Below are 26,066 nucleotides of genomic sequence, written 5' to 3' on the forward strand. Positions count from 1 at the left end.
CTAAAGCCCCCTTCGCCTTGGCTTCTTTTTCTCCACATTATCAGACGTGGTAAATCTCAGAGCTGGAGGGAATGTGTGACTTTCACTATAATGAACGAAGTCTGACCAGCCCTGACGGTTTGGCCTCATTATTTGCCCATGGACGGTTTCGTTTGTCTTTGTTGAGGGTTCTGCACATCCACTACAGTCGCGTTTAGATGGATCTTTCTGTCAAATGCTTCCCACAGCTGTTTGAACTGGGTGGCAACTGGCAAGGGCACTTTGTGTAACTCAACGCTATGTGATCTGATTCATTCTCAAGGTTAAGATCCCAGGTGGGCCGTCCGCTACTCGCTTGCTACTGGCATTTGTCCAATTAGAGATGAAAACACACACACACACAGCCATTCTCTCAGTGCATAACGAGAGAAAAAGGGACTTTGACAAATGTTCTCACCAGAATAACTGTCCGATTGCGAGAGAGTGTATCACAGGATGGTAATGGTAGCAGTAAACTGTCATCTCTGTCCAATCCTCACCAACAACCCTTTACATGGTTAAAACGGCGCTCTAAAGACTGCCCTTGACATAATGGTAAGAGATATGATGATAAGCATCACCTAACCTCTCCAGTCTCCAGCAGGTACGCCTACCGCATGGGAATGTGATATATGAGGGTCTTTATGGACTAGTACTGTACGGAATATGGGGTGGGGGGGGCTCCAGTGTCTTAGGAATTAACTGGAGTTCTGGCCACATCAGCACATGTATGGCTCAAGTGAGGCTCGGCATGGCAATGGTTTGACTGGCTGTCTTGGAGAGAAGAGGGGAAAACACACTGCAGAGGATTCAGGAAACTACACGGCCTGACTGAATGGTTGCCATCGAAATCCCTGGTCCGAAACAAATCTGACCCTTTAGGAAATTGCTCATACACAGATATGAATTGTGCCTGTTATTGTACGACTGGCATGATCATATTAATATGGTATAGTACAAACCCATATGAACCCATTGGGTATACAGTGACTGTCATATAACTTTGAATGGATTTCCAATGATGACCATAACCACAAGTAGTTTCCAAGACCCCCAGCCCAGCTGGCAAAATGTGCCATGGGAAGTGCCAAGTAATGACATCATTTTCTCATTGAAATCGTTTTTTTTTTTGTGGGGGGGGTTCGGGTTGAAGAGATGCCAGATAAACACAGCACAATCAGTGAAAGAGGTATTTTTCCCAGTATGCTAAAAAGACGGGGAAACAAAATGTCATTTTGCCACGAGTGTACAACCTGACGTTATCATTGCGAAGTCTGACATCATTGCAAGCAGTTTTGCCCGCTGGGTCAGTTCAACAGATGTGATGGCAGGGAGAGCTACAGGGATGCTAGATGGGTGAGGGGTAGGGTGGTGATGGACATGGACCAGACAGGTGAATGAAGGTAAAGGAAGCTAGGTGGTGTGCAGACTTTACCTGGAGCGTCAGAACAATGTTCTCTGGCTGAGGGTTGCCAAGTCAGATGAAGAAGGCATGCAGAAGACAAAGCCAACGCAGAGTCAAAGAAAGAGCAAAGCCATACAAACCAAATAATTAAGCAGAAAATCAAACTTAAAATTGACATGCATATCCAGACATTTTCACACAGACAGAGAGCATCTATAGGCTCTAATAAATTGAACACTCCATCTTTGAAGTCGTTTCAACGTTTTGGCATGCCATTGACTGGGGGCTTCAAAACAGTTTAATCCCGATTAATTAATAAATCATTGAAGTTCTGTCTGGAAACTTTCTAACACTTTTCTTCTGAAGATTCGGGAGAAACCTAGATCTTCAAAGAAATGAGTTGTTAATTAAAGCTATTTATTAGACAAAAACACAACTAATTTCTCCCTCTGTTTGTTTTCATACACAGTGCCAGAGGCAATTACTGTTTTTCCAGTGTACTAACACAAAGGACGGCCATACCTTGGCTTCCACAAGCAATTAACACATTGCTTTAGAACAGAAAGGGCGGTGCCAATTTCGCAACATCTGAAATATGCGTCATTTCCGTATCATCAGAAAAACTGTGACACTAATAAGAATGTGAAATCATAAAAACGTGTGAACAACCACAGGCAACCATCAAACATAGAGTGTGTGCACAAACACACACTTACCTTCTGATACTCCGACTGAATGGCTCCAAATTTATCCTTGGCGACTTTGATGACGAGATCTGAAACAACATGGAGGAAACAGACACAGCGTGAAGCCCCCTTGTCACAGCTCAGCAAAGTCATAGTTGGTTGCGCCACATCATGTTCCCCCAATAAGTACAGTACAGAAACGTTTACAACACAACCCCTCGAGGACCACCTTTACCCTTTAAATTGTACAGTAGTAAATCATATACCATATCCATAGTGGTTCAGTCAAAGAGATACAAAATAATAGTGTTCTATTTAATTATGTGTGTTCAGCAAAGCTATCCACTGATCTAGAAAACAAAAGGCTATTGCATCTTCACTAGCCGTGGATGAAACCTTATAGTAACTGCAGAACTGTAGACATCCACTTTTACTATGGACATGTTGAAGTAAAAATGTATTGTGCAGGTCAAATCTAAACACATAACAAAGCTATAAAGAAACATTTTTAAAACATACGAAAGCTGTTCAGATTTTGAAGCAAAAAAATCCAAAAGAACCCTTCAGTTCAATGTGAGGACAACATAGCCACTGATGTTATTTTGTTAGGAGTCAAACTGACATGAGGCCGAAAGCAAAGTCATGAAGTGAAAGGGTCAAGCACCACGCTTTCGTGAGGTGAAAGGGTCAAGCACCACACGTTCATGAAGTGAAAGGGTCAAGCACCACGCTTTCATGAAGTGAAAGGGTCAAGCACCTCGCTTTCATGAAGTGAAAGGGTCAAGCACCACGCTTTCATGAAGTGAAAGGGTCAAGCACCTTTCATGAAGTGAAAGGGTCAAGCACCTCGCTTTCATGAAGTGAAAGGGTCAAGCACCTCGCTTTCGTGAAGTGAAAGGGTCAAGCACCACGCTTTCATGAAGTGAAAGGGTCAAGCACCACGCTTTCATGAAGTGAAAGGGTCAAGCACCACGCTTTCATGAAGTGAAAGGGTCAAGCACCGTTTGCGCGGACGTCATATTACTGAGACACACTGCTGAGGACAAAAATACTGCGACAACATTCTCCAAGATTGCCTCTCCTCCAACCCACTCGATGCCCTCTCTATGTGGCATATTGGGGGCATGAGCTTGATAGAGCATGGAGTGGGGTACTCTTCCCACAGCTATTTGACCTGCAGCGGGGTTGTTCATTTCTCACAAATGATGACAGCGTAGAGCAATGCTTCTCAGAGGCTTAAAGCACCCTGGAATGAGATGGGAAAAGAAAGACAAGGGGCTTTCCTTTGCTGCAATGCAGGTTTTTTTTTATCACAGGCAGAAATAGACAAAAAATGCTAATAAAGACACGCTAAGGAGGGAGGGAATCGTTGACAGGCACTTTTTTTTTTTTTGCAAAGATGGGCCATCTATTATTCAAAGGATGGGCTGTGTTTTAAGAGGAGGAGGTCGCTTCGGGCTTCTCTTTCACCCAATTATTCTTGCTTTTATGAAGATCTGAGTGGCAAACTAACACGGGTTCCATGGAAAACCTACTTATTTTAAGTAGGTATTTTAACCTGCGTGTCATGAATGTGTCTGGTGGGATAGACAGAGCCGGTTTGGTCAGCCTGTTACAGATACCTTCTGTGCAATCACATTAGCTAGCTACCTACAGTACATATCAGGGTAGAGGGGCTGACCTGCATAGCAAGCAGCAGCAGCTTAAAAGTAGTAATCATATGGGGGGGGAAATTATGTAAAGTCTTTAGAAGCTTCTGAGAGGCTAATTGACTTTGAGTCAATTGGAGGTGTACCTGTGGATGTATTTCAAGGCCTACCATCAAACTCAGTGCCTCTTTGCTTGACATCATAGGAACATCAAAAGAAATCAGCCAAGGCCTCAGAAGAAAAATTGAAGACCTCCACAAGTCTGGTCCATCCTTGGGAGCAATTTCCAAACACCTGAAGGTAGCACGTTCATCTGAACAAACAATAGTACACAAGTATAAACACCATGGGACCACACAGCTGTCATACCGCTCAGGAAGGAGACGCGTTCTGTCTCCTAGAGATGAATGTACTTTGGTGCAAATCAATCCCAGAACAACAGACAAGGACCTTGTGAAGATGCTGGAGGAAACAGGGACAAAGGTATCTATATCCACAGTAAAACGAGTCTTATGTCGACGTAACCTGAAAGGCCGCTCAGCAAGGAAGAAGCCACTGCCCCAAAACCGCCATAAAAAAGCCAGACTACGGTTTGCAACTGCACATGGGGACAAAGATCGTTCTTTTTGGAGAAATGTCCTCTGGTCTGATGAAACAAAAATAAAACTGTTTGGCCTTAATGACCATCGTTATGTTTGGAGGAAAAAGGGGGAGACTTGCAAGCCGAGGAACACCATCCCAACCGTAAGGCATGGGGGTGTCAGCATCATGTTGTGGGGGTGCTTTGCTGCAGGAGGGACTGGTGCACTTCACAAAATAAATGGCATCATGAGGCAGGACAATTATGTGGATATATTGAAGCAACATCTCAAGACATCAGTCAGGAAGTTCAAGCTTGGTCGCAAATGGGTCTTCCAAATGGACAATGACCCCAAGCATACTTCCAAAATTGTGGCAAAATGGCTTAAGGACAACAAAGTCAAGGTATTGGAGTGGCCATCACAAAGCCCTGACCTAAATTCTATAGAAAATTTGTGGGCAGAACTGAAAAAGCGTGTGCGAGCAAGGAGGCCTACAAACCTCACTCAGTTACACCAGCTCTGTCAGGAGGAATGGGCCAAAATTCACCCAACTTATTGTGGGAAGCTTGTGGAAGGTTACCCTAAATGTTTGACCCAAGTTAAACAATTTAAAGGCAATGCTACCAAATACTAATTGTGTGTATGTAAACTTCTGACCCACTGGGAATGTGATGAAAGAAATAAAAGATGAAATAAATCATTCTCTCTACTATTATTCAGACATTTCACATTCTTAAAATAAAGTGGTGATCCTAACTGACCTAAAACGGGGAATTCTTACTCGGACTAAATGTCAGGAATTGTGAAAAACTGAGTTTAAATTAATTTGGCTAAAGTGTATGTAAACTTCAGACTTCAACTGTACATGATGAGATTATTATGGATAAGGGCAAGATTATTTGTATTTTTCAAATGGCAGCCGAATATTGATCATCATGTCACCAGAATAAGACCCTCAATATTTATTGTAAAGGAACATCAAGCCAATCACAGTGCACTTTCACCACCTTGTGCTTTCCTGAGTCATTGAGTGACTCCAAGTTTACTTCGATATAACGGTTATTATATAAATATTTGCGCGTAAAGGTGTTTCCACTGCCTTATCTGGCATAATTAATTTTACAGACAAAAATATCCCACCATGTCGAACGGACAAATTGTCTGTCAGCATTTATTAATTTATAATGGCATTTCATGTTTCCATCAGCCCGGTCATGCATCAGGTAATTCATCTGCATTAAATGGTTGGATGGTTAACCTGGGTATTGATCAATACGTAAAGGGCCATTTAAGGGCCGCCCGAGTAGCGCAGTGGTCTAAGACACTCGATCCCAAGCTGAGTCGCAGCGACCGGTTGACCCATGAGGCGGCGCACAATTGGCCCAGCGTCGGGATGGATGGTCGGGATGTCCTTGTCACATCGTAAGCTAGCGACTCCTTGTGGCGGGCCTGGCGCATGCATGCTGACTTGGGTAGCCAGTTGTACGGCGTTTCCTCCGACACATTGGTGCGGCAGGCGTTAACTGTCATAACAGTTAACGCCTGTCAATCCAAATGAACGCTGCCATTATCTGCCACACGGGTTGCTACTAGCTTACCTACAGTCGACATGATTTGACTGAAAATCTGAGTCAGGTGTTACTATTATCCCTGTGCTTCACTGAACCTCATGCTGTGTGGAGAAGAGGAGGCAAGCAATGAACAAAGGTGAGATTACTATTATGTTCACCCAATTAATTCCAATTAGCATGTGTACACCCATGTCAGCTGCCGTGCTGCTAGCTGATATGCTAATGGGATTAGCCCGAGGAGACTCTCTCACGCTAATGGGGAGAAACTGGCCTGCGCCCTTTACCTCACTAACAGTGTTGTTAAGCGAATGAGACACAGGGCCATCTGTCCCAACTATGTGACAGTTCCTAATTTATTTCCTGTTTCACTTTGTGTGATGGACAATAGCCTCTTTTGGCAATCCACACAGAGACAGGCAGTTATTGGAGGGCCTTGTTTGAGATTCTCTTGTCTTAATTTTGAGCTAATAACATTGTACTGGTCTGCTCTGTACTTAATACTGAGTTGGAGTTCAATTTTAGGATGTAAACTCTTGTGTAACAATAGTTGTTTATCTGGTCAGTCAAAGATGGCGGGTGGGTGAGAGTGAGAGAGAGACTTCACTTCAAAGCCGGAAAGCCTCACGACATAGGTAACACAATCTGCAGCTAGTGTTGACATTGGTAGTGACAACCTCAAACTGACCACTCAGAAGTGATACAGTCTGCCCTGACCTCCCACTGAACCCAAAAAGAGTTAGACGTTTTGTAAACACAAAAATGTAAGCTCACAACACATAGTACCACAGCTGTTTGAAAAGCTTACATTTACATTGGAATTGTTATGTCTGGTTAAATATCCCAAAGCAACATCGTTATTTAAAAAAAAAAATACAATAATTAGGCATAATCAGGTTTTATTTTATTCATGCTTATAATAAACCAAAGCAAAAATTATAGTTGAAATATAGGACAGCAATATGTTCAGCAAATGTTAGTGTCAGTTTTCCAAAGTTAGAGATCTAGGAGATAACTCACTACCTACCTGAACTCTATAATATGTCATCAAGCATTACAATAAACATGCATAGATGCACTGATGAGGTATGCAGTAGCCTGTGCAGTAAAAGTATGCTGTTTCGAGCTTGTCGGCAAGCTAGTTTACTGACCTAAAATGCTGCTCATGTGTCAGTACCTGCACTCACCATAATCTGACTCATGACGACATCAAATTGTGCCCAACTTATTGTGACAACAATTATCAAGACTGAAATGTAGACGCCATGCAGTCCTAACATTCAGGGTAAAGCATAGACAGGAGGGGAGGAGATCCAGTGGGTTTTGGGGTCAGGGGGATATAGTGATATTAGGGCTTTAGAAACAGACACTCAATGGAGGTCAGGCGTTTGCTGTGCTATCACCCTCCTATTCTGCCAGCCCTAAACCCAGCTGACATGGTATGAATATGGTGCATGAATTCCCATTCCTCGGGCGGATGTAAACAGTCCCTTAGGCCCAGTGGTAAACAAAAGAGCTGTGTCTCTTACTGTGTGACTCCAAGAGGTAGTAGAGCAAGGGGAGGGGGGTTCAATTACATAGTTGCATAATAAGACCGGTAGAACTCCATGCCAGTGGGAGACTAGATACTGTAACAGTACGGTAGGGTTCCCCATCCGCTACTTCTGTACTAGCCTGGGCAGCCACTAGTGGGCTTTATGGATGGATCTCCACTATAGTCTGGGCTTGATCCACACAAGTCCCCCGGCGAACGGTTCGTACATAAAACATTCTCCATTCAGGCTGGATTTCATGGCAAGAAGGCACCAACAAAAAAACAAGGAAAATATGGCTACTTTCATTGTGAAACACCATTTTCCAACACCATGCTAGTGTGGCTAATGCCTAGGAATGTTAGCCTTCTTGCCATTAAATCTAGTTAGGGAGAAAATCGAAGCCTTTTCCAGCCTGAGTGGAGAATGTTTTATGTAAGACCCGGGTCACCAGGGGACACGAGTGTATTACCGGCTGTGCACATCAAGCCCAGACGACAGTGGAGATCCATAAAGCGGCTGCCCAGGCTACTTCTCTGCCGGCTAAACTCGGAACTCCATGTACTTCTGATTCATCTGATGGCTGACACCTACTCTGGGTCTGATATCACCTGACTCGAGACAGGGGTTGCTCCTTTTGATTTCAAAAGATCTGAAGGAATATAATAAATCAGTGATGGGAAAACACAGCAATGCAGGTCTCTTTTGAGAGTGAGATGATACCCGACCCTATGGTATTAACTTAATTGTGTAAGCCCAAGCAATGTTTTTTACACAAACAAATGTTCTGAAATCTCATCCGAACACTCAGGCGTGTTTCACAGTTTGTTCCACGTACTGGAAAACTTCCTTTGCTGTCTCCCAGAGGACTTAAGACTCCTTTGATGTGACAAGGCGGAGGAGGTATTTGGACAACCTGTTGTGTCTTTGAGATGGATGGGATCCCCTGTGGGTATCGACCTCACTATTTTCAGAGGCGAAGGAAAATGTTTTATGGAGGCATAGATTAGAAGCACTTGTACAAAGGAAAACATTCCAGTGAATTACTCGCCTGATGACTAACCTTTCCTTCGACCTGAGGACTAGGCATCTAGGAGAGGTTTATGAACGTGTAGGTCTGATAAGTGAATGAGTGAGTGTATGTGAGTGCGCTTGTGTATCGGGAGGCACTAATGACGAGCAGCTCTGGAAGGAGAGTGAGAGAGAGAGATGGACGTGGATGGGATCCAAGCTCGGGCTCAGTGAATAGAATCGTCTAATCCTCCTCCATCAATGGCAGCGCAGCTCACATTTGCCTTCTGATTAGGTTTCCCACCCACGCCACTTCTCTCCGTCGCCGTAACTCTATCTGTGGTAGCGTGGGGGAGCCAGCTAGCATCTCACCACCTCCGAGCCTGAGTGGTGGATTTTACCGCAGCAGCATCTATATTCTCTATATCAGCCTTTGAGTGGAGATAAAGAAGAAAGAAGAAAAACCTTGCTTGATAAATATTTCATTGGAGTTTTCCCAGAGGTAGCCCATTTTGCTTAGGACGGGTGTGCAGCATCAACTGATTAGATAGATACCCACTGGGCACAGAAGTCAGTTCAAAGTCTAGTTTTGATTTACATTTGGTTGTCAACTAACGTGAATTCAACATAAAATAAATAAACAAATTCGCCATGTCATTGGACTTAGGTTAAAAGTAAATGCCTTTACTTTGATGGCTTTTTGCAATTCCAATTAGTTTCCACGTTGATTCAACGTCACTACATAGATTTTGGGGTTTAAATGACATGGAAACAATGTTGATTCAACCAGTTTTGCCCAGTAGGTAGGCTCTAACGAACAAAGAGCTCCTATAGGCTTCTACTGCATCCATATCTTTGCCTGTATTAAACAGGATATCCTGCCTGCAGCACACCCTGCAAGAATGTAGCAAGTGGGCAACTTCAGGGGTTGAGTTAACTGGGCTAATTCAAGTTCAGGTTTATTACTTTTCCTAAGAGGAAAAGAGGAAACAGAACTGATGTATGGGTGAGATTTTCATACACTGCCCATCATTGACAGATTTATATGGAAGTACTTCCATATATACTTTGATAACAGGCTACCTTCAGACGAGTCTTGTGAGGCATGTGGGCGTCCTAGTGCAAAACAACCGACATGTAGGCCTATGTGTTTGTGAGAGTCTCACCTTTCGATGGTGGGTGAAATTAGTGTGTAGCCCAAACTGTTTGGACAGATTGGAGGTTGTCAGATTGGCGGTTCCGACTTCAGACAAGTACCATGGCACTTGTGGGGATCGTAGAGCAAAACGGAAAACACAATCTTGTCCGTAACAGTCTCATCTTTCCATAAAGGGGTTATATTAGTTTGTAGTTGGATGCTACAGACATTTTCTTGGGATGTCTCCTTGTCTGACAAACACCGCTGTAGCTCTGCCACCTTCTACCACAGATGAGGAAGGTCAACATTGGCAGATTTTTTTATTTTAAATGTAACCTTCATTGAACAAGACAAGAACAAATTCTTATTTACAATGACGGGCTACCCCTGCCAAACCGGGACGACGCTGGGCCAATTGTGCGCCACCCTATGGGACCCTATGGGATCCCAATCACAGCCGGATGTGATGCAGCCTGGACTCGAGCCAGGTACTGCAGTGACGACTCTTGCGCTGAGATGCAGTGCCTTAGACCACTGCACCACTCTCGGGAGCCCGATGGATGCAGGGGATTGAGACGCAGCCCATCCCAAAATGGTATCGTTTGCTTAAACAGAAATATTTGTATATTATGCTAATTAGATGTCCATGGGGGCACGAACATTGAATCTAGGGATTAACGAGATACTGTCCTATGCAGGGGTGGGTAACTCCAGTCCTCCAGAGCCTGATTGGTCTCACACTTTTCTCCATCCCTAGCAAACACAGCTGATTAATCAAATTGCATTCTAAACTGAAGATCCTGATTAGGTGATTATTGGAGTCAGGTGTGTTAGCTGGGGTTGGGGCAAAAGGATTGGAATTGCCCACCCCTGGTCTAATGGTACCAATAGAGGATGACGACGCCATCTAAACTATAATCATAACTTTAAAAAAATATATATACATACCAGATAGGTGCAGTGAAATGCATTGTTTTACAGGGTCAGCTATAGTACTACGGCACCCCTGGAGCAAATTAGGGTTAAGTGCCTTTCTCAAGGACAGATTTTTCAACTTGACGGCTCGGTTAATCAAACCAGCAACCTTTCGATTTCTTGCCCAATGCTCCAACCACTACGCAACCTCCCACCCTACATCTCTCCAAACACCCACAGTGTGATGCTAATCCTCAGTCTTAGCCTCCTGGGTGTCCATGTAAAACAGTCTTAGCCCCCTGGGTGTCCATGTAAAACAGTCTTAGCCCCCTGGGTGTCCATGTAAAACAGTATAAGCCCCATGGGTGTCCATGTAAAACAGTCTTAGCCCCCTGGGTGTCCATGCAAAACATTCTTAGCCCCCTGGGTGTCCATGCACAGCACTTTAATTTATTTGAGTGAACGTCTAAGCCCACGCACTGGGACACACAATACATGTACCCAGTTCAGTGGCGCATCTCTGAAGATGATCTGAATCTGAGCCTGGGTTGGTGATGCACAAAGAATGACCTAAACGCTCATTCATAATCAGTCTTTCTCATTTAAATGAACTGCAATAACCATGGGGAGTGTCCACAAAATGGACTCTGAATATCACCCAACTGTGAACCATAAGGTGAGTGAACCTTGTAATTATGCACTTTGGGATGCAAGGCACTGGATCGACACAGTATTATCTTTATCATCATGATGACTGCTGTAGGACATTTTGAGGGATTTACCTATAGCAGTAGTTTTTATGACATTGAAATCCTTGGGCGGGCCATTGTATGTTTGTTTTTTTTCGGGATGGAAAAGCGCTTTCAATGTACACTTAAACGACTAAAACCAGATATAGAGTATGTACAAAAGATAATGAACCTTTATCTTTTTTAATAACATGATCTTTGAGAACTAACATTCACCGAAATAAAAGCTAGGCAAGGCAGTCAGGGAGAATTGAAAATTCCAAAAACAATGAATTTAGATTTTGCTATTATGTTTGAGCAAAATAACACAGCATTAGCCATGGCAAAATGCAAAGAATTGCAGGAAATGTGCTTTAAAACTGCAACATTTCTCTCAGCTGCATGGGGAAATGTGTATAATTGCAGGGAATTGGGGGCCAAGATGGGGGCCTCTAAAATATTATCTTAAATTCAACCAAGCTGACGGGCAGACCGCACCCCCATCACACCCCTTCCATGCCCCCTGCCACACCTACCACCTAAGCCCCTTTAAGATCCAGAAGAAACCCTGTATAGTCTAAATTATAACGAGGAGAGTAGCAAAAATGAAAGTGAAACACATGGTAGTCTGTGGTAGTATCTGCAGTCCAGAATGTTATACGATTCCTATTCAACCTAGTATTAGTGCAGCATGCCATATTTTTTTTTTTTTACAACTATGCAACCATTTCGGGTTTTGGCCACCGAAATGAGGAGATAATCCAAAATCTGTTATTCTGTAGCCGCTCAACTGAGCAGAGTATAACGGAAGAGGCAGGAGGCAGACACAGATATAAAGAAAATGCATCGCTTCATCAATGTCTCAGAGAAGCGTACCCAGGTAAAGTGTGAGAGAGAGGGAGAGAAAGAGAGAGAGACATATTGTGTGTCTGTTTGGAAGAGAGAGGCAGGGAGAGAAAGAGAGCGAGAGGAAGAGCGAGAGAGAAAGAGACAGTCTGTTAAGTCAAGCCCCATGCACTCATTCTTCCATCACTCACATTTACCCATGAAGGCACTGTGACTGATGAGACCTTGGGTTGGAATGAAAAAATACTAATCAATGGGCAAAAAAAAAAAAGCCAGTCGCACCGTCAAAATACGAATATTACCCCAGCTTAAACCTTCTTGCCCGTATAGGGGGACATCCATATAACAGGCTTACTGGTGGAAACGGTATAAAACGGCATATCTTTGAGATACATTTCCAAGGTATTGTTCAACTCACTCGACCCCTCCCTGCTTGTAAGGCAGAGTAGAATGCAATGTGATTTTCTGGGTCAGGGATGGCATTGACAAACTTCTGCGTTTTCCCGAACAAAGCTACTGTGTCTGTGGAAAAGCAGAGCCTAGTTCAGGGAAGTAAGCACAACCTGACGAATGTTGAATGGGGAACATCTTGGCAGGGACTGTCACAAAATGGGATTTTATTTGAAGTCTGGTGTGACGATGTCACTTCATCTTCCTCTGAGGAAATGGAGATATAGCCGGTGAAATTAAGTATTATTGACATAGCGAAATGTGGTAACTAATAGATGGGTTAGCGAAAAACTTCGCAAAAACAGTGAACAAGCTTCAAAGGTGCAGAAGGCCATGTGTTGTTGTGATTCTGGAATGCTATATAGCTAGCAACAATGGCAAGAAGCTGCCATGTTGGGAATCATGGGTGGCTCGTTCGAGCTAATTTGATCTTGTTCTTGATACCATGCCTTGTTTTGAGTTGTTTTGACTGACATCTATGATAATATGACAAAAAATTCACTAGCTTCCTAACCAACAACTGAAACAATGCATTTCAGAGACGGTGCTCATTTGGCAAATGTATTTATGTTTTCAATAAACATTGGAGAAGAATGTTGTCACCAATCTTAGCCAATTGCCCTAATGTTGAGCACTTGTCCATTTTGTTGCTTAACAACAAACCCCATCTATTAGGCATTAATGAAATAATACATAAAAGGCTATATACAGTATTACATGTTTTTAATTAGCCTACAACATAAACATTTATAAACGCATAGGTTATCCTGCAGTAGTAAATACTGATTGTTTATGCGGTGGTTATGAACTATGAATTCCATTCGTTTTTCCAACAGGACAATGATCCAAAAGACACCTCCAGGATGTACAAGGGCTATTCGACCACAAAGGAGAGTGATGGAGTGCTGCATCAGATGACCTGACTTCCAAATGATAGTCTCACTAAGCGCAAACCAGATGGGATGGCGTATCGCTGCAGAATGCTGTGGAAGCCATGCTGGTTAAGTGTGCATTGAATTCTAAAGAAATCACTGACAGTGTCACCAGCAACGCACCCCCACACCATCACACCTCCTCCTCCATGCTTCACGGTGGGAACCACAGATGCAGAGATCATCTGTTCACCTACTCTGCGTCTAACAAAGACACAGCGGTTGAACCAAAAATCTCAAATTTGGACTAATCAGACCAAAGGACAGATTTCCATTGGTCTAATGTCCATGGCTTGTGTTTCTTGGCCCAAACAAGTCTCTTCTTCTTATTGGTGTCCTTTAGTAGTGTTTTCTATGCAGCAATTCGACCATGATGGCCTGATTCACGCAGTCTCCTCCGAACAGTTGATGTTGAGATGTGTCCGTTACTTGAACTCTGTGAAGCACTTATTTGGGCTGCAATTTCTGAGGCTGGTAACTTTAATGAACTTATCCTCTGCAGCAGAGGTAACTCTGGGTCTTCCTTTCCTGTGGTGGTCCTTATGAGAGCCAGTTTCATCATAGCACCTGAAGAAACTTTCAAAGCTCTTGACATTGTCTGGATTGACTGACATTCATGTCTTTGTATTATTATTATTTTTTTGTGGGTAGATCAGCTTTAATATTGCAGATAGATTGTAGCTTCCATCAATGTAATTGTCTGCATAATTTCCAATCCCCCATATATTTTTGGTGTATTTATATATATTTATATATACTGTATATACATACCCTTAATATATATACAGTGCCTTGCGAAAGTATTCGGCCCACTTGAACTTTGCGACCTTTTGCCACATTTCAGGCTTCAAACATAAAGATATAAAACTGTATTTTTTTGTGAAGAATCAACAACAAGTGGGACACAATCATGAAGTGGAACGACATTTATTGGATATTTCAAAGTTTTTTAACAAATCAAAAACTGAAAAATTGGGCGTGCAAAATTATTGTATATATATATATATACACACACACACACACACATCTTTAAAATATATTTTCCTTTATCATTCCCCGCAAACCCTACCACCCCTCCCCTAATTGGAGTAAACAAATAAACAATAACACTTAGGCTTTTACTTCTAGCTTATCAAATCAAATCAATTGTTTTTAGTCACATGCGTCGGATCTTACAGTGAAATGCTTACTTACTTGCAAGACCCTAACCAACAATGCAGTTTAAAAAATATGAATAAGAATAAGAAATAAAAGGAACAAGTAGTTAAAGAGCAGCAGTAAAATAACAATAGCGAGACTACATACAGGGGGTACCAGTACAGAGTCAATGCGCGGGGGCACCGGTTAGTCGAGGTAATGGAGGTAATATGTACATGTAGGTAGAGTTATTAAAGTGACTATGTATAGATAATAACAATGAGTAGCAGCGGCGTAAAAGAGGGGTTGGGGGTGTGGGCAATGCAAATAGTCTGGGAAGCCATTTGATTAGATGTTCAGGAGTCTTATGGCTTGGGGGTAGAAGCTGTTTAGAAGCCTCTTGGACCCAGACTTGGCGCTCCGGTACCGCTTGCCATGTGGTAGCAGAGAGAACAGTCTATGACTAGGGTGGCTGGAGTCCTTGACAATTTTTAGGTCATTCCTCTGACACCGCCTGGTATAGAGATCCTGGATGGCAGGAAGCTTGGCCCCAGTGATGTACTGGGCCGTGCGCACTACCCTCTGTAAGTGCCTTGCAGTCAGAGGCCGAGCAGTTGCCATGCCAGGTAGTGTTGCAACCAGTCAGGATGCTCTAGATGGTGCTGCTGTAGAAACTTTTGAGGATCTGAGGACCCATGCTACATTTTTTCAGTCTCCTGAGGGGGAATAGGTTTTGTCGTGCCCTCTTCACGACTGTCTTGGTGTGCTTGGACCATGTTAGTTTGTTGGTGATGTGGACACCAAGGAACTTGAAGCTCTCAACCTGCTTCACTACAGCCCAGTCGATGAGAATGGGGGCGTGCTCAGCCTACATTTCCTGAAGACCACAATCATCTCCTTTGTCTTGATCATGTTGAGGAAAAGGTTGTTGTCCTGGCACCACACCATTTTTCTAGGCGCACTGGTGCTCCTAAATTTAAATTCCCAGTCGCAGCTAAATATTTAGGCGCATATGCGAACAAAATGGTCACACTGTAAAGCCCTCATAGATCCAGTCGCTAGGGAGAACAGAATTCATCTTGACAAACAGAGCCAACGGGTCTGTCTGAGGAAGAGAGCGAGATGGAGAGAAAGTCTTGTCTTTCAGGACGTGCATCACAGGAGGTTGGCGGCACCTTAATTGGGGAGGACGGACCTGTGGTAATGGCTGGAGTGAAGTAAGTGGAATCAAATATTTGATGCCATTCTATTTGCTCTGTTCCAGCCATTATTGTGAGGCGTCCTTCCCTCAGCAGATTCCAAGATGGCATAGCAGTTCAGACGTCTTTTGTCCTCGTCTTGTCGTGTCCCGTATATATATATATTTACAACTTTTTTCACATACCTTTTTATATATATTTTTTAATTTTCCAGAAACTCATCTTCAAAACACTCTCCTGCAACCCGCCTCACCAATTTATATTTATTTAAAAAAGTATTATTTACCTCAAATCTGTAATCCTCCAAGAAGCTAGCCAGAAACTAGCCAGAAGCTAGCCAGGAGCTAGCCAGAAGCTAGCCAGAAGCTAATCCAGAAGCTAATCAGAAGCTAATCAGAAGCTAGCTTCAGAAGTTAGCTTCTTTACTGGCTAATCGTTAGTATTCAGCTAACCACGGATTGTGGTCATCAGCTATCCTTTAGCTTGAAAATCTATTGCCAGTTTTGTACGGCGCAGCGCGGCTCGGAACGGAATATACCGAACCAATTTTTCTCTCCATGTCCCTGGATTTCAACCGCTAACTCTGGACATTCATACCTGGATCTCACAGCTAGCTAGCTGCTATCCGTGTGACTATCGGCTTTCGTCGATTCCGGAGCAAACATCAATTATTCCGGAGCTAGCCAGCTGAAGAGTTCCATCAATCACTCCTGGGCTACAATCACCTATCCGGACCCATTTTACTGCCTACGCGGAGCCCCACCGGGCCTTCACAACTGGACTGCCGACGTTATCTACCCGAAGGAGTTATCCGGCTGGATCCTCCGTCGCGACGTTACCTGAACGCCCATCTACGGCCCGCTAACCGTTAGCTGTCTTATCGGCTGCTATCTGAATAGACAATCTGACAATTTATTTATTTATTTTTATTATTATTATATATTTTTTTTCTTCTTCTTCTTCTTGGGCCTCTATAACTATATCTATTGTTTTTTTGTTGTACAGTGTGATTTGGATTAATCCCCTCTACTACACGGAACCCCACTAATCTACTGACGGAATGCAAGAGGTGGCTAATAACAGACCTCCATCCTATGCTAGCTTGCTACCGATGGCCTGGCTAGCTGTCTAAATCGCCGTGAGCCCCTACCAACCTCTCTACTCACTTGATCCTTTTGATCACTCGACTAAGCATGCCTCTCCTTAATGTCAATATGCCTTGTCCATTGCTGTTCTGGTTAGTGTTTATTGGCTTATTTCACTGTAGAGCCTCTAGTCCTGCTCACTATACCTTATCCAATCTATTAGTTCCACCACCCACACATGCAATGACATCTCCTGGTTTCAATGATGTTTCTAGAGATAATATCTCTCTCTTCATCACTCAATACCTAGGTTTACCTCCACTGTATTCACATCCTACCATACCTTTGTCTGTACATTATACCTTGATGCTATTTTATCGCCCCCAGAAACCTCCTTTTACTCTCTGTTCCAGACGTTCTAGACGACCAATTCTTATTGCTTTTAGCCGTACCCTTATTCTACTCCTCCTCTGTTCCTCTGGCGATATAAAGGTGAATCCAGGCCCTGCAGTGCCTAGCTCCACTCCTATTCCCCAGGCACTCTCTTTTGACGACTTCTGTAACCATAATAGCCTTGGTTTCATGCATGTTAACATTAGAAGCCTCCTCCCTAAGTTTGTTCTATTCACTGCTTTAGCACACTCTGCCAACCCGGATGTTCTAGCTGTGTCTGAATCCTGGCTTAGGAAGACCACCAAAAATTCTGAAATTTTAATCCCAAACTACAACATTTTCAGACAAGATAGAACTGCCAAAGGGGGCGGTGTTGCAATCTACTGCAAAGATAGCCTGCAGAGTTCTGTCCTACTATCCAGGTCTGTCCCCAAACAATTTGAACTTCTACTTTTAAAAATCAACCTCTCTAAAAACAAGTCTCTCACTGTTGCCGCCTGCTATAGACCACCCTCTGCCCCCAGCTGTGCTCTGGACACCATATGTGAACTGATTGCCCCCCATCTATCTTCAGAGCTCGTGCTGCTAGGCGACCTAAACTGGAACATGCTTAACACCCCAGCCTTCCTACAATCTAAACTTGATGCCCTCAATCTCACACAAATTATCAATGAACCTACCAGGTACCTCCCCAAAGCCTTAAACACGGGCACCCTCATAGATATCATCCTAACCAACTTGCCCTCTAAATACACCTCTGCTGTCTTCAACCAAGATCTCAGCGATCACGGTCTCATTGCCTGCATCCGTAATGGGTCAGCGGTCAAACGACCTACACTCATCACTGTCAAACGCTCTCTGAAACACTTCAGCGAGCAGGCCTTTCTAATCGACCTGGCCGGGGTATCCTGAAAGGATATTGATCTCATCCCATCAGTAGAGGTTGCCTGGATATTTTTTTTAATGCCTTCCTAACCATCTTAAATAAACATGCCCCATTCAAGAAATTTAGAACCAGGAACAGATATAGCCCTTGGTTCTCCCCAGACCTGACTGCCCTTAAAACCAACACAAAAACATCCTATGGTGCTCTGTATTAGCATCGAACAGCCCCCGTGATATGCAGCTGTTCAGGGAAGCTAGAAACCATTATACACAGGCAGTTAGAAAAGCCAAGGCTAGCTTTTTCAAGCAGAAATTTGCTTCCTGCAACACTAACTCAAAAAGGTTCTGGGACACTGTAAAGTCCATGGAGAATAAGAACACCTCCTCCCAGCTGCCCACTGCACTGAAGATAGGAAACACTGTCACCACTGATAAATCCACCATAATTGAGAATTTCAATAAGCATTTTTCTACGGCTGGCCATGCTTTCCACCTGGCTACTCCTACCCCGGTCAACAGCACTGCACCCCCCACAGCAACTCGCCCAAGCCTTCCCCATTTCTCCTTCTCCCAAATCCGTTCAGCTGATGTTCTGAAAGAGCTGCAAAATCTGGACCCCTACAAATCAGCCGGGCTAGACAATCTGGACCCTTTCTTTCAAAAATTATCTGCCGAAATTGTTACCACCCCTATTACTAGCCTGTTCAACCTCTCTTTCGTGTCGTCTGAGATTCCCAAAGATTGGAAAGCAGCTGCGGTCATCCCCCTCTTCAAAGGGGGGGACACTCTTGACTCAAACTGCTACAGACCTATATCTATCCTACCATGCCTTTCTAAGGTCTTCGAAAGCCAAGTCAACAAACAGATTACCGACCATTTCGAATCTCACCATACCTTCTCTGCTATGCAATCTGGTTTCAGAGCTGGTCATGGGTGCACATCAGCCACGCTCAAGGTCCGAAACGATATCTTAACCGCCATCGAAACATTACCGAACAAGAAACATTACTGTGCAGCCGTATTCATTGATCTGGCCATGGCTTTCGACTCTGTCAATCACCACATCCTCATCGGCAGACTCGACAGCCTTGGTTTCTCAAATGATTGCCTCGCCTGGTTCACCAACTACTTCTCTGATAGAGTTCAGTGTGTCAAATCGGAGGGTCTGCTGTCCGGACCTCTGGCAGTCTCTATGGGGGTGCCACAGGGTTCAATTCTTGGACCGACTCTCTTCTCTGTATACATCAATGAGGTCGCTCTTGCTGCTGGTGAGTCTCTGATCCACCTCTACGCAGACGACACCATTCTGTATACTTCCGGCCCTTCTTTGGACACTGTGTTAACAACCCTCCAGGCAAGCTTCAATGCCATACAACTCTCCTTCCGTGGCCTCCAATTGCTCTTAAATACAAGTAAAACTAAATGCATGCTCTTCAACCGATCGCTACCTGCACCTGCCCGCCTGTCCAACATCACTACTCTGGACGGCTCTGACTTAGAATACGTGGACAATTACAAATACTTAGGTGTCTGGTTAGACTGTAAACTCTCCTTCCAGACCCATATCAAACATCTCCAATCCAAAGTTAAATCTAGAATTGGCTTCCTATTTCGCAACAAAGCATCCTTTACTCATGCTGACAAACATACCCTTGTAAAACTGACCATCATACCAATCCTCGACTTTGGCGATGTCATTTACAAAATAGCCTCCAATACCCTACTCAACAAATTGGATGCAGTCTATCACAGTGCAATCCGTTTTGTCACCAAAGCCCCATATACTACCCACCATTGCGACCTGTACGCTCTCGTTGGCTGGCCCTCGCTTCATTCTCGTCGCCAAACCCACTGGCTCCATGTCATCTACAAGACTCTGCTAGGTAAAGTCCCCCCTTATCTCAGCTCGCTGGTCACCATAGCATCTCCCACCTGTAGCACACGCTCCAGCAGGTATATCTCTCTAGTCACCCCCAAAACCAATTCTTTCTTTGGCCGCCTCTCCTTCCAGTTCTCTGCTGCCAATGACTGGAACGAACTACAAAAATCTCTGAAACTGGAAACACTTATCTCCCTCACTAGCTTTAAGCACCAACTGTCAGAGCAGCTCACAGATTACTGCACCTGTACATAGCCCACCTATAATTTAGCCCAAACAACTACCTCTTTCCCTTCTGTATTTTATTTATTTATTTATTTTGCTCCTTTGCACCCCATTATTTTTATTTCTACTTTGCACATTCTTCCATTGCAAATCTACCATTCCAGGGTTTTACTTGCTATATTGTACTTACTTTTTTTGCCTTTACCTCCCTTATCTCACCTCATTTGCTCACATCGTATATAGACTTGTTTATACTGTATTATTGACTGTATGTTTGTTTTACTCCATGTGTAACTCTGTGTCGTTGTATGTGTCGAACTGCTTTGCTTTATCTTGGCCAGGTCGCAATTGTAAATGAGAACTTGTTCTCAACTTGCCTACCTGGTTAAATAAAGGTGAAATTTAAAAAATTAAAAATAAAAGCAGCCTTCACTGACGTGCATCCATAGTGGAGTGCTAATAAAAAGGGTATTAAGTGGTTTATAAGGTAATAACCGACTGGAAGAAACTTACGCACATATTTCAATTAGAAAGCTGGGAGACAAGGCAAATTAGTTTAAGATGAAGCTATATTTCAATTGCTGTTTTTATTAGACGGATACAAGTGTGGGATCTTAATTTGAGCCCGTTTTCTACAGCAGAAAAATGATCCTGCAGCAACGGGAAATGTGCATTATTATGTGGATTATGTGGGTTTATACATTTTTCGTTAGTGCAAATCAAGTCTGAGTTTCCAAAGTGGACAAACTTTAGAAGCCTTTTTAAAACTCAAATACACTCCACGTTTGCATTTCCTGTTGTAACAGTGGATCAGGAGCGCATATGTGAAGCTGCAAGCAAACAGAGATGTTAGCGAGGCAGTTGAGGCTCTTGTGTGAAGCTGAAGGCAAACAGAGGTCTTGTCAAGGCAGCTGAGGCTCTTGTGTGAAGCTGCAAGCAAACCGAGGTCATATCGAGGCAGCTGCAGGCAAACAGAGGTCTTACCGAGGCAGCTGAGGCTCTTGTGTGAAGCTGCAGGCAAACAGAGGTCTTATTGTGGCAGCTGAGGTTTTTGTGTGAAGCTGCAGGCAAACAGAGGTCTTATTGTGGCAGCTGAGGATCTTGTGTGAAGCTGCAAGCAAACAGAGGTCTTATCGAGGCAGCTGAGGCTCTTGTGTGAAGCTGCAGGCAAACAGAGGTCTTATCGAGGCAGCTGAGGCTCTTGTGTGAAGCTGCAGGCAAACAGAGGTCTTATCGAGGCAGCTGAGGCTCTTGTGTGAAGCTGCAAGCAAACAGAGGTCTTATCGAGGCAGCTGAGGCTCTTGTGTGAAGCTGCAGGCAAACAGAGGTCTTATCGAGGCAGCTGAGGCTCTTTTGTGAAGCTGCAGGCAAACAGAGGTCTTATCGAGGCAGCTGAGGTTTTTGTGTGAAGCTGCAGGCAAACAGAGGTCTTATTGTGGCAGCTGAGGATCTTGTGTGAAGCTGCAAGCAAACAGAGGTCTTAGAGGCAGCTGAGGCTCTTGTGTGAAGCTGCAGGCAAACAGAGGTCTTAGCTGAGGCTCTTGTGTGAAGCTGCAGGCAAACAGAGGTCTTATCGAGGCAGCTGAGGCTCTTGTGTGAAGCTGCAAGCAAACAGAGGTCTTATCGAGGCAGCTGAGGCTCTTGTGTGAAGCTGCAGGCAAACAGAGGTCTTATCGAGGCAGCTGAGGCTCTTTTGTGAAGCTGCAGGCAAACAGAGGTGTTATAGAGGCAGCTGAAGCTCTTGGCTGCATCTGCCAAGTCCACACTAATACTGTCTCAACTAATGCTGTCCATGTGCCAACACAGAGTATTACTCAGGCATACAAACACAAACACGTAGGCATGGTTAAGCATACACACGTACAGTGCGTACAGTATGAAAGCACATCAGAGAGAACTCAAAGAGATAGGAAACATGGACGAGTTGAGAAAAACACACAAATACAGACAAATACAGACAAACAGACAGACAGGCAAGCACGTATACACTGTAAGATGTTAGAATGAATGCAGAGGCCATAAAGTTACTAGTTGGCAAGACTGAAAGCAAGGCACATACACATTTTTTTCACCATGCAGATGCATTCATGCATACGGTATCTAAAGCAGGGGTTCTCAAACGTTTTGGGGCTGAGGACGCCTTTTGTGATAGCAAATTCAGTAGGGACCCCCTCATAATCAGAACAGAACTTGAGTGAGATAAAAAAAAAAATATAGCATACAAGGAGTTTTACTATGACTTCGGCAGGGCATGGACAGGGGAACCAAGTCCCGGGCCCTGGGAAGGAACATTTTAAAAGGCCTGTCTCTTGTCATCGGAGAGAAAATGAGGCCGTTTCCAGCTAATTTCCTGTCATTCAAAAAAGAAATCCATGACACAGAGAGAAAAATGTGCAGTTTTAAAGCTTAAGTTAGAGTGCATTTATTTATTTTAAATATCGAAATTAAAAAATGATAATTGGTGGACTAAGAGCCATGTTTAGTTTAACCTGTTGTTGTTAGTCATTTTCCTTAAATACATTTTTCTTAAACACAAGAGGGACATATTTCTTCCACATAGCTCATCAAATGGCTCGTCTTGTTGGGGCTTTGGCGATAAAGACAATGTTTTCCTTCGTGTTTTTCTCCTCGTTGATTTGAGTCTTTTCCCCCCGAGGCAGCATCATAGACATCATTTCCACTTGTTTACATCCTTATTAAGAATAATCATTATTATTCCCTGTGGCGGGCGGAAAGAAGAGTAACAGGCCACATAGAACAGAGCTCGGAAAAGGGGAATGGTTTCAGTCTCGTTTTCGTTTTGGGGTTATGGCCTCCTGATTGATGCCTCTTTGTTTGCTGCATGATTCACTCAAAGCACTTAAGTAAAAACCCAAGGGAGAGAAATTGTCATGGAGAACTGGATGAAATGACCATAAAATGTGTCAAACTAGCATGAGCTCATTGTTACACTACATGACCACACGTTGTTCTGTAGAGATTGGAACCACATCCAAGTGTTAGGCACAGTACAGTACAATGGTTTAGGCCTAGGTCTACTGCAAGGTGTGGAGCAATCACACATTCCAAGTTTAGCCGAGTTTTCAGGATTTTCACACATTCTTCTTAATCCCCCCCAGGACAAAAACTGTTGTATCTTACACATTTCACAAATAGGGATTTGGGAAGGTGGGAAACCTTCACTCCCAGTGGCTAACTGGTAGTTTATATAAAACACACTTGAGAACTGTGGTTAGCCCAACTGCAAATTGGCTCACACAAAAGAGTTAAAGTGGAAAGGTCATCTGAATCAGTATCCCACTAATTATATATATAATAATATATTATTTTTTTCTGGGGGGGATCTCCATTAGCTCTTGCGAAAGCAGCAGCTACACTTCCTGGGGCCCACACAAAACATGAATTATGACATAATGCAGAACATTAATAGACAAGAACAGCTCAAGGACAGCTAGGCTAACGGTTGTAAAGCAGTGGGTGGCTGAGGATTGGCTATGCACGTCAGAGGTGCAGGTAGACACAATCCCTGATTAACATCAGTTTGCAGGAGCTAAACCAGTGTCACGGCGACAATGAAGGACAGACAACTCTAACTACAGAGGGTGGGTGCCTATTGATCAGAGAAGGAAACCTAAATCCACCCCACATACTGTCAATAAAACAGATGGAGCTGTGTCATCATGTGTTGTTCGCTATCGGGAGCACGGGTCTTAAACATGCGGCACATGGGCAATTTTCAGTCCGCCAGCTGATTTAAAGTGGACCCTACTTGTGGTCCCCTCAGTAGGCTAACCTTTTTGATTATTTGACATTCTATGTTGGGGAATAACTACTCACATGCAAAGAGGCACTGCACTCAGTGTCTGTGTGAAAATGTAATTGAAGGATAATTAGGGTGCGCCCTAAACCAATTAGCATTAGCATTGGTTTTCGAGAGATAATTGATATATCCCTGACACCAACCAATCCCAGTCCTCAAGAGCTAAATTACACACTCTTAACCTCACTTCTTCATTGTGACACAGACCATCAGTGGTACATTTAACTGAGGGCCCCCTGTCTCTTAAACGTAGTAAGGCTAAAAGGATACTCTGAAGTAGCACTGAAGCTGATGCCACGCAGAGTGGGTCGTCCGAGTAGTCATCTCAGGCGTTGGCAGGTTGACCCTTACTGCAGCACATCTGCAATTACAACTCACCATGTCCCCAGTGCCAGCTCCCAGAGGGCACGGCTGCGCCCGCCAATGAAGCTGAACTAAAGGATAGAGAGGATGCATGACTTGCCGTCCATTCACCAGGACAGTGGCTTGCTCGCCTGCTCAGCTTCCCAGGGCTGACCCATATATGACGTGCCCGAGCGAGACATGGCCGCAACCGCCGCTTCATGATGTGGCAGCGCTCTCTCTATTTGTCTCTCCCACGCGCTCTCTCTTTTTCATTCTTTCTCCCTCTCCGTTTCTTCGCTGCTTCTCTTGATCTTTATATTGTTCTCCCTCTTTTCTCTCTAATGGACGCCATGTTTGTCTTCCTGTTTGGATCTTTGACTGTTTCGTTTCCTATCGCTATGTGGATTTCCTGCTTTTCACCCTCTGTTTTCTCTGTGGTTCTCTCTCTGTCTTTTCATCACAGTCCCTTCTTTCTTTGGCAGATTGAACCTATGCCGATTGAAGCGACGTTGGTGGCATTGTGCGAATAGCATTACCTGAAAGATTCAAAGTCCCAGGACATCTTAATGCCATATGTCGTATCATATGTTCCATCCTCGCTCTGCCAATACGCCAGCCTAGTGTTTGGTAAGGCGAGCTTCAATTAATGAGACACAGCGCTTGCCTCTTGGATCAGAATTACCGGTAATACCTTATGTCCTTTAATCAATTTGTGGCACCCCGTTGAAGAGCACATACAGATTTGCCGGCATACTTAACGATCATTCACTTTACAGAGGGAAAAAAACGGGCAATTAGGAGTCTTTCAGCACTCTGAACTTTCAGAATTCTTTGTCTTGCGGCTCGGGTGAAATCCCATCCAAAGCTATGTGAAGGAAAGTAGCTCCACTAAAATTAAGCATTTCATTCAGCAGTAGTGATTTGGCTGCCATCCCCGTGGCGGAATCAAGTTCCTGCAGGGTTCTTTATTACTGCACTGACGTGGAACACCATGCAAAGGTATTTTTCTGGGGGGGGGGGTTTGCAAATGCAACCATCACAAAAGGGGGGGCATGAGCTCATATGACAGAATTAATCTTGGATTCTCTAGCGTCGGCTTAAAGTCGAGGAGAAATTCATGTGTAGGCCTAGTTAGTTATAAACTGCACGGAAGAGAAGAGCTCTGACTTCAAACTGATTTGAAAAGAGCCGTCTCAACAAGTTGTGTCTGCAAAAAGGAGTGGATTTTGTTTCCAGCGTTATTTCGGAACGTGAGGAGGAAATTCACTCAACCTTCATCTGTAATCTTTAAGAGCGTTATTTCATTTGAATGGGAGGAGTGACGGAGAGTTGATTTCAGGCAATATTGTAGCTCATGCATATCAAATGTTGGCAGACTGTGCACATGAATCTATTCTATATTGCTGCTGGCCTCAAGACAGTGCGACATAGTTAAGCTATAAAACATTGTGGTGAGAGAAACGACAGCCTGGCAGAACAGGATTAACGGTTATAGGTTAGCCTACATCCTCAATTCTTCATCGGATAATGCTTTATCCCAACGGACACAAATGACACAATATCATTACATAAAATGGCATAAATGGTACACTCGTATAAATTAACAGAAAGGAATCACTTGCTTCAAATAATCAAAACA

The 26,066-nt window shown here is 43.8% G+C and overlaps 1 protein-coding gene across 11 annotated transcripts in view; it reads right to left on the reverse strand.

Annotated features, from left to right (window-relative positions):
• The window catches only part of LOC112256350 (prominin-1-A), a 114,713-nt gene that overhangs the window by 74,795 nt on the left and 13,852 nt on the right, over positions 1-26,066 (reverse strand). For 7 of the 11 annotated variants that reach the window (XM_042325617.1, XM_042325614.1, XM_042325612.1 and 4 more), the window contains exons 2-3: positions 2,140-2,198; positions 1,454-1,480 (exon numbers count right to left, since the gene is read on the reverse strand). In XM_042325617.1, coding sequence (XP_042181551.1) covers positions 1,454-1,480; positions 2,140-2,198 — 86 coding nt within the window. The remainder of the gene's footprint in view (positions 1-1,453; positions 1,481-2,139; positions 2,199-26,066) is intronic. The other 4 variants (XM_042325615.1, XM_042325613.1, XM_042325611.1 and 1 more) reach the window with 1 other exon arrangement.

This window comes from Oncorhynchus tshawytscha, linkage group LG08, assembly GCF_018296145.1.
Source record: "Oncorhynchus tshawytscha isolate Ot180627B linkage group LG08, Otsh_v2.0, whole genome shotgun sequence".
NCBI lineage: Eukaryota > Metazoa > Chordata > Actinopteri > Salmoniformes > Salmonidae > Oncorhynchus > Oncorhynchus tshawytscha.